Here is a 17,430-nt window from a genome sequence, read left to right on the forward strand (position 1 = left end):
TTAAATAACTGCTGTTACTCAGCCAGTAAGTGGTGAAGCCAGGATTTGAACCCAGCCAACAGTCTGGCCCCAGGATCCGTACTCTTACAAGCATAAAGAGACAATACTCAGCTTTATTAACTAACTACTGCAACCACTGTCGCTGCTGTTAACAAGAGAAAATGTAACATAGGTGTTTTAAGATTCAGAGTCTAAATTTTATTTTTATTTTATTTTTTGAGACAGAGGGTCTCACTCTGTCACCCAGACTGAAATGCAATGGTGCAATCTTGGCTCACTGCAGCTTTGGCCTCCTGGGTGGGCTCAAGCCACCCATCCATCTCAGCCTCCCAAGTATCTGGGACTACAGGAGCATGGCACCATGCCTGGCTAATTTGTGCATGTGTGTTTTTTGTAGATACAGGGTTTTGCCATGTTACCCAGGCTGGTCTCGAACTCCTGGGCTCAAGCAGTTTGCCCGCCTCACCTCCCATAGTGCTGTATTATAAGCATTCACCACCACGCCCAGCCTAAGAGCCTAAATTTTTTATTTAAGGAAATGACTATCTTGTTTATTGACTGATTATATTTACTATAATGTTTATTGTTCTTATTATAATTAATTTTTGTTCAAGTGCTGTTAGGAACGGAATCTAAATGACAGCCTCATTCCCTTGACCATGAATGTGCATTCTTAAAGCCTAACTATACTTGTAACAGCCTCCAATAACTAAACAGTATTAAGAGACCTTGACATGTATAACAACAGTAATGCTACACCTGGGGGAAAGAATCTGGGCTGAATGAGAAAGCTTTTTTTTTTTTTGAGATGGAGTTTTGTTCTTGTTGCCCAGACTGGAGTGCAATGGCACGATCTCGGCTCACCACAAACTCCGCCTCCCAGGTTCATGCCATTCTGCCTCAGCGTTCCGTGTAGCTGGCATTACAGGCATGCACCACCATGCCTGGCTAATTTTGTATTTTTAGTAGAGACGGGGTTTCTCCATGTTGAGGCTGATCTCGAACTCCTGATCTCAGGCAATCCACCCGCCTTGGCCTCCCAAAGTGCTGGGATTACAGGCGTGAGCCACCGGGCCTGGCCGAGAAAGCTTTCATAAGTTGTAAGGTTTAATCACAGAGAGGGAGGGCAAAGAAACTAATACGTATTAAGTACCTCTTAAAATGCTATGCATTGTGCTACATGTTTTGCACTTATTTCATTTAATCCTTATAGCAACTCTGTGAGTTAAGTATTATTCCCAATTTAAAGGTAAGGCCCATTGAAACAGCAACGAGACACCACAACACACCTATTAAAGTGGCCAAAATCTAGAACACTGACAACGCCAAATGCTGACAAGGATGTAGAGCAACAGGAACGCTCATTCATTGCTGGTGAGAATCCAAAATGGTACAGCTGCTTTGAAAAATAGTTTAGCAGTTTCTTACAAAACTAAACACACTCTCACCATATGATCCAGCAATTGTGTTCCTTGGTATTTATCTATATAAATTGAAAACTTATGTTCACATAAAAAGCTGCACATGGATGCCCATAACAGCTTTATTCATAATTGCCAAAATTTGGAAGCAACTAAGATGTCAGTAGATTAATGGATGAACAAACTGTGGTATATGCAGACAATGGGATATTTATTTATTTATGTTTTTTGAGACAGAGTCTTGCTCTGTGTCACCCAGACTGGAGTGTAGTGGCATTATCATGGCTCACTGCAGTCTCAACCTACCAGACTCAAGGGATCCTCTGACCTCAGCCTCCTGAGTAGCTGGGATCACAGGTACACACCATCACACCTGGCTACTTTAAAACATTTTTTGTAGAGACAGGGTCTCCTTACTTTGCCCAGGGTTGTCTAGAATATTATTTAGCTTTAAGCATAAATGAGCTATCAAGCCATGAAAGGACATGGAGGAAACTTGAATGCATATTACTAAATGAAAAACGCCAATCTGAAAAGTCCTGTATGATCCTAACTATGACATTTTGGACAAGGCAAAACTATGGGAACAGTAAAGATTAGTGTTTACCCGGGGTTAGAGGGAAGGGAGCAATGAATAAGCAGAGCACGGAGGATTATTAGGGCAGTGAAAATGGTTTCTATGATGCTATAATGGTGGATGCCTGTCATTATACATTTGTTCAAACCCATAGGTACATGGAATTGGACATTTGGAATGTACATCATCAAGAGTGAACCTTCATGTAAACTGTGGACTTTGGGTTATAATGATGTGTCACTGTAGGTCCATTGATTGTAAACAAGCTATTCTGAGGGGGGATGCTGATAAAGAGGGAAACTGCAGGTGTGGGGGCAGGGAACATACAGGAAATCTCTGTACCTTTCTCTCAATTTTGCTCTGAACTTAAAAGTGCTCTAACAAAATAAACTTTACTTTTTAAAAAGCACCCCTCCCGAAAGCACTCACCTCTAAAAAAAAATGAGACCCCGTAAGTTAGAGAACTTACCAAGTCAGAAACCTTCTGCTACACCTTACTTTACTTATTAGCAAATTTATTTCTGCTTTCCAGGTTTAGCAAGGTATTTAGATTTCCTTCAAGCCTGTGGCTGGGTTAGAATGTTCACTTTGAATCTTCTAAATTTTCAGGTGATTTTTTTTCCCCTTTTTTTTTTTTTTTTTTTTTTTTTTACTACAGAGGATTCAAGTGGATGATTACTGCTATAGTCATGGGGCAGAAAGGCAAAATTACTGTTTTAAAAATAAATAAATAAAACTTACTGTAGCTATTTTCTTACTCTTGGGAAAATTGTTCTGTTTGGGAAGCCTCTTTGATGAGCTTTTTTTTTTTTTTTTGGAGAGGGAAGGTCTTTGTGTTAATCTGGATAAGAGATGTTGAGGTTTAAAAGATAAATACTTCTCTGTATGATAAAGCAAGAGGAATTTTTAATGTATTTTTGGAAGCACTAGAGGAAGGGGCTTGGGGCTGTAAAAATGTCGCAAGGACAAAAAACCAAACACCCCATGTTCTCACTCATAGGTGGGAATTGAACAATGAGAACACTTGGACACAGGAAGGGGAAGATCACACACCGGGACCTGTTGTGGGGTGGGGGAAGGGGGGAGGGATAGCATTAGTAGATATACCTAACGTAAATGACGAGTTAATGGGTGCAGCACACCAACATGGCACATGTGTACATGTGTAACAAACCTGCACATTGTGAACATGTACCCTAGAACTTAAAGTATAATAATTAAAAAAATAAAAATAAAATAAAAAATAAAACACTGCAGAAAAAAAAAAGAATGAAGAGATAAAAGGAAGGTTCCTTTAAGGGGATAGCAGCTCTGGGAACATGGTGGCTAGTCAGGATTAGGGCAGAGAGAGACAGACAGAGAGGAGCAAGTGAGCTAAAATACACCCACTCATGCTCAGAAGGACAAAGAACTTTGGAAACAGTTGCCTTACAATTTTAAGTTGTTTCGTGTCCTGAGGATTAATTTCCTTCTTGTTATGCCAGAGTCATCAGGAAAAGACCTTTGCATTGGACGATAATGCTTTGGGGAATGAGCAGGTGAAAGTGCATGTGAGAGTGTATAATGGCTAGAGCAGAGTCAGCAGGTAAAGCACAACAGAAGCAGGACAGAAGAAGCGGGCAGCAGTCAGGGTAAAATGATAAAAGCAAGGCAGCTTAGAAAGTGTATGGTGACTTAGAAGGGAATGGAAACAAAATGCAAGCAGGAGAATAAATGACTGGCATCTGCATTTGGGTCTCTGCTCTATGCCACTTCCTCGGAGAGGCTTCTTTGATTCCTTCTTTGATGAAAAGTTAACCAACACATGTCAAAATTCATTACCTTATTCGATTTCATCATCAGGTTTATCATCATACTCATCATTTGTTTATTATAAGTCCTTCTCATCACATTAGAACAATGGTTCTTAACTGGTATTAATTTGGTCCCCCAGGGGACATTTGGCAATGTCTAGAGACAGTTTTGGTTTTTCACAACTGGGGATGTTATACTGGTATCTCGTTGATAGAGGCCAGCAATGCTGCTCAGTATCCTAGAGTGTGCCAGACAGGACAGCCTCCCATAACCAGGAATTACTTAGCACCAAATGTCAATAGTGCCAAGGTTGAGAAACACTGAATTAGAAGAAAATTTCCTAGAGGAAAAAGGCACTGTCTTGTGGTCTAGTATATCCCCCGCACTTATGATAGGAACTGGTACATAGTAAGTGCTCAATAAGTATTAACTGAAAGGTTGATCATCATTTAAGCTCTCATTTTTCCAGCTTGAAATAAGAACCAGTTTCTCTTGGACTCATATGCTTCCAGCTATATGAATGTCTCTTCAATTTGGATGGAGTAATAATATTAAACATATGAAAAAACCTCTTTCCTGTGTATCTAGGCCAGGAGACCTCCCTCCACATAATCTCTCCCTAAAAATTCCTTCCACTTAATCTGTACAGATTTAAACATGGAATTAAGACAATCAGAAGTGTTGTGACAAACATCTCACTTATTTGAATTGGGGGTTCGCAAAGAGAGTTCTGCCCACTCTTCACATCAAATAATTGTAGCAGAAGGAATGCATGTCAAGCACATTGACGACCCATCAGAAATGTGCCCGCAGCCTGGGTAATGAGCTCTAATGAGCCTGCAAACTCATCAACTCCCAAAGCCCTCTGACCACAGATCCTGCAGCTATGGGCCAAGGTCATATTTCTTGATTGGCATCAGACTACTCTTCTAAGAACATTATCTCTATTTTGGGCTGACAGACTTTTTTACTGATGTAAGCAGCAATCTAGCACAATTCAGCAGCATCATGCCTCTTCAACTTTTAAGAAAATTGCAATTAACATTTCAAAATGTCAAAGCAACATGTCTAAAAGTAGTGACCTGGAAGGAAGGAAGAATCCAAAAATAGAATACATTCATTCTCAAAACTACCCACAGGTGTTCTCTCATTTATACAATCAACAGTATAATGAAAAAAATGCATATATTTGTTTTTATGTTACTTACAGGGAAAAACAACATGGTAGTTTGGATGAAAGCCTTTTGGACCAAAGACCAAAAGATTTGACCATGAAGACTGACAAACTGCCCCGGGGAATGGTTAATCCATAACAACTAATCAGCTGAGGCTGGAACATCATCCAATGCCCCTTTGGGTTACCTGGTTTTCTTGTTGGTCCCACTGACATATCTGCAGAACTTGACTCAGTTCTTGCCACTGTTGCTTCAAGTACTTGTCTAGTTGTCTTCTCCTGTCTTGTAGAAGTTCAAGAAGGCTGTCAACCTTCAGACAGCTGCTATGAGCTCCCTGAGTCAACTCAGGATTCACATTAGGTCCTTCACATTTGAATTTTTCTATGAAGTCAGTGAGTTGTTGACTTTTGTTTAAAAGGGCTAAAGACCGTTCCAAGAGTTCTAGAAGAAAATTAGAAAGAAAAAAGAATAATGATATTAGCAAGCTTTTATACAGCAATATTCAGACTCTTCATAATTTAAAATATATGTAATTTTTATGTTAATAAAAAACAAGTTGTGCTGCAAGGAATTAAAATATGTAAACAGAAACTGCCTACAGTACTTCAAAGAAAAAACCGGTCCAACACCTTAGCCGAACAATTGTGATAGTGCTAACTGCCAACTGATGGGATGCTTTGTTCAGCAATTGTGTGATTCAGGACAGGGAGTAGAATGAGCGTGGGATTTTGACATTGCTGCAGTTTTCAGTGGTATGATGCTGGGTGAGTGTTCTACATTCTGAGGTGATTGGACTGAAGCTGAGATTTAAAGGCTAGTGCCTGGTATGACCAAACAAAAACTCAATAAATGTGGTGGCCAGGTGCCCAGATATCAGGGACTATGACAAAGTGGAAAATGCTTGCTAAAAGGGTCAGCTGTCACTCAGTTCTGGCGAACTGTTGACATGAGGAATATGGGTTCAGTGTTGATGGAGCTTCCAATTATTAAAAGAGTTTCAAATGCAAATTTTATATGAAAGTTCTGACTTCTAAATCTTTCATAATTCATATTTTTAATTAAAAAAATCACAGGATAATGAAGCATAGATATCTGCCAAATGGACTACCAGTATGTGATCTCTGGAGTAAACAGCATTGTAAGTTTAGGTAACATCTTGTAGAATTGGGATGTTAAGCCAAAAAATTGAAGAACTACCAAGGGAGAAAGTGTAGAAGGAGAAAGAGTTGAGAATAGCACATTGAGGAGCATCTACACTTGGGGATCAATTGAAGGAGCAGTTGGGGAACTGTCCACTCTGCATCAGGCAGAAAGAAGGAGCTGTCCATGACATCCCTCTCCTTCATCCCGCCATCATCAAGACCTGTTGATTTTACATGCTATCTCTGGCATCTGTCTACTTCTCTCTGTCCTCACCATGGAAAGCATCATTTGTTGCCTGGATGTGCAGTCTTCTCTTAATTGTATCCTCTCTCCAATCCATCTATCAACACTCCAGACTTTAGCCACAGCGATCTTTTCTAAACATAGCATCTCTTTCCCTCCCCTTCTTTCTTTCTTTCTTTTCTTTTCCTTCTTTCCCTCTTTCTTTCCTTTCCTTCTTTCCTTCTTTCTTTCTTTCCTCTGTCTCTCTCTCACACACACGCATGCACACACACACTCACACTTACAACAATGGCACCCCAATGCCTTAAAATTAAAGACAGACCCCTTAATGTAGATTACTATGTCTGACATGGTCTAGTCTCTTCCTTCCTTTTCAAATTGTCTCAGTATCTCCACTTTTCATTCTTATCTTCTTTAAATTCCTCACACATGCTATACTCTCTCCTGACCCTGAACTTTTCACTATGTCCACTCACAGGGACACCAGTCTCCTCAACACCCTCCTTTGTTATCTTTACTGTACTCATATTTCATGTCAACTGTCACTTCCTCAAAGTACAAATCAGATGGGATCAAATACTCTCACACTTAATGTCTGTCTTTGCCACTAGGCTCCACTGCAACATGAGGATAGAGACCATGACTGCACCCAGCACTTAGCACAGTGACTGGCACAGGAAATTTGCAATCATTTTTGTAGAATGCTTGAGTGAGAAGAAATGTTTTGAAAGAGGGGTTGGAAATTGGGGGAGCTACAAATGTTAGAGATCAGAAGTTCCCCAGAGATGTAAAAAAGAGAAGTTGAGAAGAAGATTTTGGGTTTTGTGATGGAAACAGAAGCCAAGTTACCAGGCTGAGGAGTGAGAAGGCAATGAGAAGTGAGAAGAAAGTGAGCTGAGAAGTGGGAAGGCAACACACAGGACAATCTTTGAGACATTTGTTATTAGAAGAAAAGAAAATGCTAGGACAGTATCTCGAAAGAATAACAGCGTCAAATATACTGTTGTTTTTTTTTTTTTCAGGATGGGGGAACTGTGGAGAACACTCAGAGACTAGGCATCTTACCAAGCCAGATACCAATAAAAATGGACTGAACTGGTGCTGAAACTCAAGACTTGTGATTAGTATAGCTCAGTGTTCTTTCCACTATAGGGACGCACTCAAGTTCAGCATTATAACTTTTGGCAGTTTATTACACAGCAATGATGTAGGCTGAGGTAGTTGGGCCAGTTTTCTCTTTCAATTGACACTTTTTGTTTTTTGGAAAGCTGGAGGAGAGAATGAGATAATATATTGTAAAAAGGCATTTTGAGATGAAAAGGAAATAATTTGAAGTAGTTTATTCCACATGACCTAGATCGGTCCTGTAAAATATTAGCTAGTAGTATCTGCTCAGAATGAGGAGAGCGTGATTATGTTCCCTGGGCAATTTGATTGTGAGTCAACAACGTAAAGAAACAAATGACAAAAACAACCACAGAATTCAACCAGGTCAGAAGAATGGGAGAATGTAAATAGCGTAAGAAAAGTCAGGGAGAACATTATAATTCCAGTCAATTTCTTTGGAAAAAAGAAATGGAAGCAAACATGAACAAGATGGGGCTGGGGGTAGGGTTCAGGAAAAGATCTGTCTGTTCAGAACAAGTTCTTATGGGGAGGTCCAAGACACACCTGGAGAAATAAGGTAAAGGCAGCTTATAGCAGACCTTGCCTATCAGTCTGAATAGTTTAATTTGTATAGCCTTAATGAAGTAAGAAGTATGATGGAGTCTCCTTTTATATATAGAGGGAAATAGTATTTTTCCTTTGCATTGAAGAGCTTGTTATGATATTGTGAACAGCTACACGCAAACACACACACACACATACGGCCCACACACGAGAAGTTTGGGAAGGCAACAGGGTCTCCACAGGGTTTCCTTCCTGTAACTAACTCTTACACATTAGACTTTGCAAATGAGAGGGAGGCACAACTTTAGGCCCTCAGGGTATTGCAGACCTGTTCTGGTTCCCATGAGAATATGAACAATTAGCCAAAATTAAAATTCAAAATTTTTTTCTGGTTTTCTGTTTCACCTTCTGCCAAAATAACATAACAACTACCACAGTATTGCCAGGCACACAGCCTCCTGAGCCAGCATTAACTTGTAAAATGTATCCAGGCTGAGTCAGTCTGTTACCTGCTACCACGATGGCTGTTGAGGTGGATGGATTCTTCCCTCAGTTTCCTCTGCCAGTTCCCTTGGTCTTTCAGTTTCTTACATTTTGCTTTTTCACAGTTTACATTTTCCTAGCTATTTATTGCATCAGTTGATCTTACAAAGTGATGTGTTTTTCCCCAAGAGTAAACTATCTAGATATACTGTGACCTTCAAGAACATCTTTACAGTCAATTTATTTTAAAGACTGTATATCAGCACATACAAAATCCTACTTACTGACACAATACCTTGTGATATGAACTTAGAAGATAGTCGATAAATTTTCATTAATTGTTTTAATTTTCAATCTATCTAAAAAATTATCATTAAAGTTCATAAAATACATCATATTTTATATTAATACCTCTATAGTTTGCCACAATTATTAAGTATAAATAACCAATTTAAGATGGTATAATAGGTATACACAATGTGGATAGGTTTACAGCTTGTTAAATAAACTTTCCAAATGAGTACTTTCTAAAATGCATCAAGGTCACCATCTTGGTCCTGAGATCATGTAAGATATTTCTTCCTAATACTTTAAAAAATATTCTAAATGTTCCCCAGTGGGATGGTTTCTCTTGAACATAATTAATGGGTATTTTCAAATAGAGACAAAAGTACAGATAATAGTGTAATGGGCCCCCAGGAATGTATACCCTAGCTAGGTTTAAGATACAAAAAACATCCACAATTGCTGGCAAGATAGCTGAATAGGAACAGCTCGGGTCTGCAGCTCCTAGAGAGATTGACACAGAAGGAAGGTGATTTCTGCATTTCCAACTGAGGTACCCAGTTTATCTCATTGGTACTCGTTGGACAGTGGGTGCAGCCCACAGAAGGCGAGCCAAAGCAGGATGGGGCGTCACCTCACCAAGGAAGCACAAGTGGTAGGGGAATTTTCTCCCCTACCCAAGGGAAGCCGTGAGGGACAGCCTGAGGAACTCCGGCACAGATACTGTGCTTGTCCCATGGTCTTCGCAACCCACAAACCAGGAGATTCCCTCCAGTGCCCACCCCACCAGGGCCCTGGGTTTCAAGCACAAAACTGGGCAGCCATTTGGGCAGACACCGAACTAGCTGCAGGGATTCTTTTTTTCCACACCCCAGGGCACCTGGAACACCAGCGAGACAAAACTCTTCACTCCCCTGGAAAGGGGTGCTAAAGCCAGGGAGCCAAGTGGTCTGACTTAGCAGGTCCCACCCCCAGAGAGCCCAGCAAACTAAGATCCACTGGCTTGAAATTCTCACTGTCAGCACAGCGGCAGTCTGAGATCGACCCGGGACGTTCCATCTTGGTGGGGGTAGGGGCGTCCGCCATTGCTGAGGCTTGAGTAGGCAGTTTTACAATCACAGTGTAAACAAAGCCACTGGGAAGTTTGAACTGGTGGGAGCCCACTGCAGCTCAGCAACGCTGCTGTGGCCAGACTGCCATATTTCTCTTCTCTGGGCAGGGAATTTCTGAAAAAAAGGCAGCCGCCCCAGTCCAGGGACTTAGAGATAAAACTCCCATCAACCTGGGATAGAGCACCTGGGGAAAGGGGCGCCTATGGGCGAAGCTTCAGCAGACTTGAACGTCCCTGCCTGACAGATCTGAAGGGAATAGCAGACCTCCCAGCACAGCATTTGAGCTCTGATAAGGGTCAGACTGTCTCCTCAAGTGGGTGTCTGACCCCTGTGTATCCTGACTGGGAGACAGCTCCGAGTAGGGGCTGACAGACACCTCACACAGGAGAGCTCTGACTGGCATCTAGCAGGTGCCCCTCTGGGACAAAGCTTCCAGAGGAAAGATCAGGTGGCAATCTTTGCTGTTCTGCAGCCTCCACTGGTGATACCCAGGCACACAGGGTCAGGAGTGGACCTCCAGCAAACTCCAGCAGACCTGCAGCAGAGGGGCCTGACTGTCAGAAGGAAAACTAACAAACAGAAAGGAATAGCACATCCACTCAAAGACCTCATTTGAAGGTCACCAACATCAAAGGCCAAAGGTAGATAAATCCAAAAGATGGGGAAAAACCAGTGCAAAAAGGCTGAAAATTCCAAAAACCCGAATGCTGCTTCTCCTCCAAAGGATCAATACTCCTCACCAGCAAGGGAACAAAACTGGATGGAGAATGAGTTTGACGAATGAAAGAAGTAGGCTTCAGAAGGTAGGTAATAACAAACTGCTCCGAGCTAAAGTAGCATGTTCTAACCCAATGCAAGGAAGCTAAGAACCTTGAAAAAAAGGTTAGATTAATTGCTAACTAGAATAACCAGTGCAGAGAAGAATAGAAATGACCTCATGGAGCTGAAAAACACAGCAGGAGAACTTCGTGAAGCATACACAAGTTTCAATAGCTGAATCGATCAAGCAGAAGAAAGGATATCAGTGATTGAAGATCAACTTAATGAAATAAAGTGAGAAGACAAGATTAGAGAAAAAAGAAAAAAAAGGAACAAGCAAAGCCTCCAATATGGGACTATGTGAAAAGACCAAATCTACGTTTGATTGGTATACCTGAAAGTGACGAGGAGAATGGAACCAAGTTGGAAAACACTCTTCAGGATATTATCCAGAAGAACTTCCCCAACCTAGCAAGGCAGGCCAACATTCAAATTCAGTAAATACAGAGAACACCACAAAGATATTCCTCGAGAAGAGCAACCCCAAGACACATAATCGTCAGATTCACCAAAGTTGATATGAAGGGAAAAATGTTAAGGGCAGCCAGAGAGAAAGGTCGGGTTACCCACAAAGACTAACAGAGGATCTCTCTGAAGAAACCCTAAAAGCCAGAAGAGAGTGGGGGCCAATAGTCGACATTCTTAAAAAGAATTTTCAGCCCAGAATTTCATATCCAGTCAAACTAAGCTTCATAAGTGAAGGAGAAATAAAATCCTTTATAGACAAGGAAATGCTGAGAGATTTTGTCACCACCAGGCCTGCCTTACAAGAGGTCCTGAAGGAAGCACTAAACATGGAAAGGAACAACTCGTACCAGCCACTGCAAAAACATAACAAATTGTAAAGAACATTGACACTACAGAGAAACTGCATCAACTAATGGGCAAAACAACCAGCTAGCATCATAATGACAGGATCGAATTCACACATAACAATATTAACCTTAAATGTAAATGGGCTAACTGGACCAATTAAAAGACACAGACTGGCAAATTGGATAGAGTCAAGGCCCATTAGAGTGCTGTATTCAGGAAACCCATCTTATGTGCAAAGACACACATAGGCTCAAAATAAAAGGATGGAGGAATATTTACTAAGCAAATGGAAAGTAAAAAAAAAAGCAAGAGTTGCAATCCTAATCTCATAAAACAGACTTAAACCAACAAAGATCAGAAGAGACAAAGAAGGGCATTACATAATGGTAAAGGGATCAATGCAGCAAGAAGAGCTAACTATCCTAAATATACATGCACCCAATACAGGAGCATCCAGATTCATAAAGCAAGTTCTTAGAGACCTACAAAGAGACTTAGACTCCCATACAATAATAGTGGGACACTTTAACACCCCACTGTCAATATTAGACAGATCAACGAGACAGAAAATTAACAAGGATACTCAGGACTTGAACTCAGCTCTGGAACAAGCGGACCTAATAGATTTCTACAGAACTCTCCACCCCAATTCAACAGAATATACATTTTTCTCAGCACTTCATCACAATTATTATAAATTGACCACATAATTGGAAGTAAAATACTCCTCAGCAAATGCAAAAGAACGGAAATCATAACAAACAGCCTCTCAGACCACAGTGCAATCATATTAGAATTCAGGATTAAGAAACTCACTCAAAACCGCACAACTACATGCAAACTGAACAACATGCTCCTGAATGACTACTGGGTAAATAAGGAAATGAAGGCAGAAATAAAGATGTTCTTTGAAACCAATGAGAATAAAAACACAACGTACCAGAATCTCTGGGACATATTTAAAGCAGTGAGTAGAGGGAAATTTATAGCACTAAAAGCCCACAAAAGAAAGCAGGAAAGATCTAAAATAGACACCTTAACATCAAAATTAAAAGAACTAGAGAAGCGACCGCAAACAAATTCAAAATCTAGCAGAAGGCAAGAAATAACTAAGATCAGAGCAGAACTGAAGGAGATAGAAACACTAAAAAGCCTTCAATAAATCAATGAATCCAGGAGCTGGGTGTTTGAAAAGATCAACAAAACAGACCACTAGCCAGATTAATTAAGAAGAAAAGAGAGAAGAATCAAATAGACACAATAAAAAATGATATAGGGCATATCACCACTGATCCCACAGAAATACAAACCAAATCAGAGAATACTATAAACACCTCTATGCAAATAAACTAGAAAATCTAGAAGAAATGGATAAATTCCTGGACACGTACACTCTCCCAAGTATAAACCAGGAAGAAGTCGAATCCCTGAATAAACCAATAACAAGTTCTGAAATTGAGGCAGTAATTAATAGCTTACCAACCAAAAAAAAAAAAAAAAAAAAAGCCCAGGACCAGACGGACTCACAGCTGAATTCTACCAGAGGTACAAAGAGGAGCTGGTACCATTCCTTCTGAAACTATTCCAAACAATAGAAAAAGGGGGAACCCTTCCCAACTCATTTTATGAGGCCAGCATCATTCTGATACCAAAGCCTGGCAGAGACACAACAAAAAAGAAAATTTTTTTCTTTTAGAGCCCACAAATGGGACCTAATATTCCTGATGAACATCGACACAAAAATCCTCAATAAAATACTGGCAAACCAAATCCAGCAGCACATCAAAAAGCTTATCCACCACGATCAAGTCAGCTTCATCCCTGGGATGCAAGGCTGGTTCAACATATGCAAATCAATAAACGTAATCCATCACATAAACAGAACAAATGACAAAAAACACATGATTATCTCAATAGATGCAGAAAAGGCCTTCAACAAAATTCAAAACCTCTTCATGCTAAAAACCCTCAATAAACTAGGTATCGATGGAATGTATCTCAAAATAATACGAGCTATTTATGACAAACCCACAGCCAATATCATACTGAATGGGAAAAAATTGGAAGCATTTCCTTTGAAAACCAGCACAAGACAAAGATGTCCTCTCTCAACACTCCTATTCAACATAGTATTGGAAGTTCTGGCCAGGGCAGTCAGGCAAGAGAAAGAAATAAATGGTATTCAAATAGGAAGAGAAGAAGTCAAATTGTCTCTGTTTGCAGATGAGATGACATGATTGTATATTTAGAAAACCCCATCGTCTCAGCCCAAAATCTCCTTAAGCTGATATGCAACTTCAGCAAAGTCTCAGGATACAAAATCAATGTGCAAAAATCACAAGCATTCCTACACACCAATAACAGACAGAGAGCCAAATCATGAGTGAACTCCCATTCACAACTGCTACAAAGAGAATAAAATACCTAGGAATCCAACTTACAAGGGGTGTGAAGGACCTCTTCAGGGAGAACTACAAACCACTGCTCAAGGAAATAAAAGAGGATACAAACAAATGGAAGAACATTCCATGCTCACAGGTAGGAAGAATCAATGTGGTGAAAATGGCCATACTGCCCAAAGTAATTTATAGATTCAATGCTATCCTCATCAAGCTATCACTGACTTTCTTCACAGAATTGGAAAAACTACTTTAAAGTTCATATGGAACAAAAAAAGAGCCCACATAGCCAAGACAATCCTGGGCAAGAAGAACAAAGCTGGAGGCATCCCACTACCTGACTTCAAACTATCCTACAATGCTACAGTAAACAAAACAGCGTGATACTGTTACCAAAACAGATATATAGACCAATGGAACAGAACAGAGGCCTCAGAAATAACACCACACATCTACAACCATCAGATCTTTGACAAACCTGATACAAACATGCAATGGGGAAAATATTCCCTATTTAATAAATGGTGTTGGGAAACCTGCTAGCCATATGCAGAAAACAGAAACTGGCCCCCGTCCTTACACCTTATACGGAAATCAACTCAAGATGAATCAAAGACTTAAATGTAAGACCTAGGACCATAAAAATCCTAGAAGAAAACCTGGGCAATACCATTCAAGACACAGGCATGGGAAAAGACTTCATGTCTAAAACACGAAAAGCAATGGCAACGAAAGCCAAAATACACAAATGGGATCTAATTAAACTAAAGAACTTCTGCACAGCAAAAGAAACTATCATCAGTGAACAGGCAACCTACAGAATGGGAGAAAATGTTTGCAATCTATCCATCTGACAAAGGGCTAATATCCAGAATCTACAAAGAATTTAAACAAATTTACAAGACAAAGGCCTGGCACAGTGGCTCACGCCTGTAATCCCAGCACTTTGGGAGGCTGAGGCGGGCAGATCACGAGGTCAGGAGTTTGAGACCAGCCTGGCCAATATGGTGAAACTCCATCTCTACTAAAAATAAAAAAATTAGCCGGGCCTGGTGGCGTGGGCCTGAAGTCCCAGCTACTAGGGAGGCTGAGACAGAAGAATCACTTGAACCAGGGAGGCGGAGGTCGCAGTGAGCTGAGATTGCGCCACTGCACTCCAGCCTGGGTGGCAAAGCGAGACTCCACCTCAATTAAAAAAAAAAATTTATAAGAAAAAACAACCCCATCAAAAAGTGGGCAAAGGATACGAACAGATACTTCTCAAAAGAAGACATTTATGCAGCCAACAAACATATGAAAAAATGCTCATCATCACTGGTCATTAGAGAAATGCAAATCAAAACCACAATGAGATACCATCTCACACCAGTTAGAATGGCAATCATCAAAAAGTCAGGAAACAACAGATACTGGAGAGGATGTGGAGAAATAGGGATGCTTTTACACTGTTGGTGGGAGTGTAAATTAGTTCAACCATTGTGGATGACAGTGTGGTAAATCCTCAAGGATCTAGAACTAGAAATACCATTTGACCCAGCAATACCATTACTGGGAATATACCCAAAGGATTATAAATCATTCTACTATGAAGACACATGCACATGTATGTTTATTGTGGTACTATTCACAATAGCAAAGACTTGGAACCAACCCAAATGTCCATCAATAATGGACTGGATAAAGAAAATGTGGCACATATACACACACCATGGAATACTATGCAGCCATAAAAAAGGATGAGTTCATGTCCTTTGCAGGGACATGGATGAAGCTGGAAACCAGCATTCTCAGCAAACTATCATGAGAACAGAAAACCAAACACCACATGTTCTCACTCATAAGTGGGAGTTGAACAATGAGAACACATGGACACAGGGAGGGAAACATCACACACTGGGGCCTGTCTGGGGGTGCGGGTTAGGGGAAGGATAACATTAGGAGAAATACCTAATGTAAGTGATGGGTTGATGGGTGCAGCAAACCACCATGGCACATATATACCTATGTAACAAAACTGCATGTTCTGAACATGTACCCCAGAACTTAAAATATATAATTAAAAAAAAAACCTAAATAAAAATAAATTTAAAAAAAGATATATACAACATCCAAGAAGGAAAAAGAAGTAATATGATCCTTCCTGTGAAGCAGCTTCTCAGTTCTTACATTCAGTTTAAGAAAACTCTTAGAAAACTGGAGGGTGCAGTTGTCATTCTTTGGAGTTTAGAGTAAATTTTCTTCTCCTTAATGTCCCTAAAGCACTTCATTTGTTGCTCACTTTTGCATCATTCTGCCATGTCGTACATTGGAATTATATACAAATAACACCCAACAAATATACTTTGGGTTAGACACTATTCTCAGCTTTGGAGATCTAGGGTCTCACAATCTGATGATGAAGATAAATAAGAAAATAAATTACTACACAGTGTGTGAGGTGATGTACTGAAGTACCCACAGGAAGTACAGAGGGAGTCACCAACGAATGTGTACATGTCCTGCTAAACTGCAGGCTTCCTGAGGAAAATGGCCACGTACTCCCCTGACACGTGGCCCTGGATTTCTCACGAGGTTATGGGTTCAGAAAACAGTGTTTAATTATGTGTTTTGGATTGAGGGCAACCAGGCCAGTAAGTAATCCGGAAACCATATTTGCTGGAAAAGACTTTAACTAACTAGGTAATTTTAACCCCAAGGAGAGAAGACTGGAGAAGGTATATTATTCCCTCTCTTTCAAGGATTGTTATGTGGTGGAGGGAACCAACTTGTTCTGAAACATTCCGGGGGGCAGAAATATCAACCCACTAATCCTGGTTCTAACTTCCGTAGTGTTAAAGAATAAGTTTCTTACATATTAGGGAGCCTTAGCACTGCTGAATAAGGAGAAAGCATAGGTGAAGCTAATTGAAATAAAGTGACTATTAGGGGTAAGTTTGATTATAGTTTTTCCAGCTTTTGTCATCCTAACACTCATGTTTTGTACTACTCAACTGATCAACATCTCAGAAACTTACTAGAATGGCTAGCTGCACTTATAGACATATTTTATTTCCTTAAATTTAAAGGTAATAGATATGAAGCACTCAACTAAAAAATCAGAATTTCACCCTTTAATATGCATTTCAAATCAGCTAATCTTAATCATATCCCATGGAATTAGTTGGTTAATAAATTGCATCAACTTCATTTTTTTGTTTTATGAAAACAAAAACCCTTGAAGCCACCACTGGGCATATGAACTGGGAACAAGTATCCTGACCAGAGTTCTCTGTCATCTCTGTGCTTCAAGTATCACACAGAAGGGCACAAACTCTCACAATAAATATGTCATCAAGATGGAAGAATATTTTTTCATCATAAAAATAAACTATGTTTCCTGTCTTCCACTAGCATTTTTATCCATCTCTTCAGACTAAGGACACCCAGTGGACTCTTGAAGGCTGTACCCCTGAAAAGCAAGACATCAGTTTCACTGTCAGCTGGATGCCAAAG

At 40.2% G+C, this 17,430-nt stretch overlaps 1 protein-coding gene across 2 annotated transcripts in view; it reads right to left on the reverse strand.

Moving 5' to 3' along the window:
- CCDC141 (coiled-coil domain containing 141) overlaps positions 1 to 17,430 on the reverse strand; it is a 219,138-nt gene that overhangs the window by 122,705 nt on the left and 79,003 nt on the right. For both annotated transcript variants that reach the window (XM_063791317.1, XM_515948.8), the window contains exon 5: positions 5,155 to 5,408. In XM_063791317.1, the coding sequence (XP_063647387.1) occupies positions 5,155 to 5,408 (254 nt within the window). The remainder of the gene's footprint in view (positions 1 to 5,154; positions 5,409 to 17,430) is intronic.

The sequence above is a fragment of the Pan troglodytes genome, chromosome 13 (assembly GCF_028858775.2).
Source record: "Pan troglodytes isolate AG18354 chromosome 13, NHGRI_mPanTro3-v2.0_pri, whole genome shotgun sequence".
In the NCBI taxonomy this organism is placed as follows: Eukaryota; Metazoa; Chordata; class Mammalia; order Primates; family Hominidae; genus Pan; species Pan troglodytes.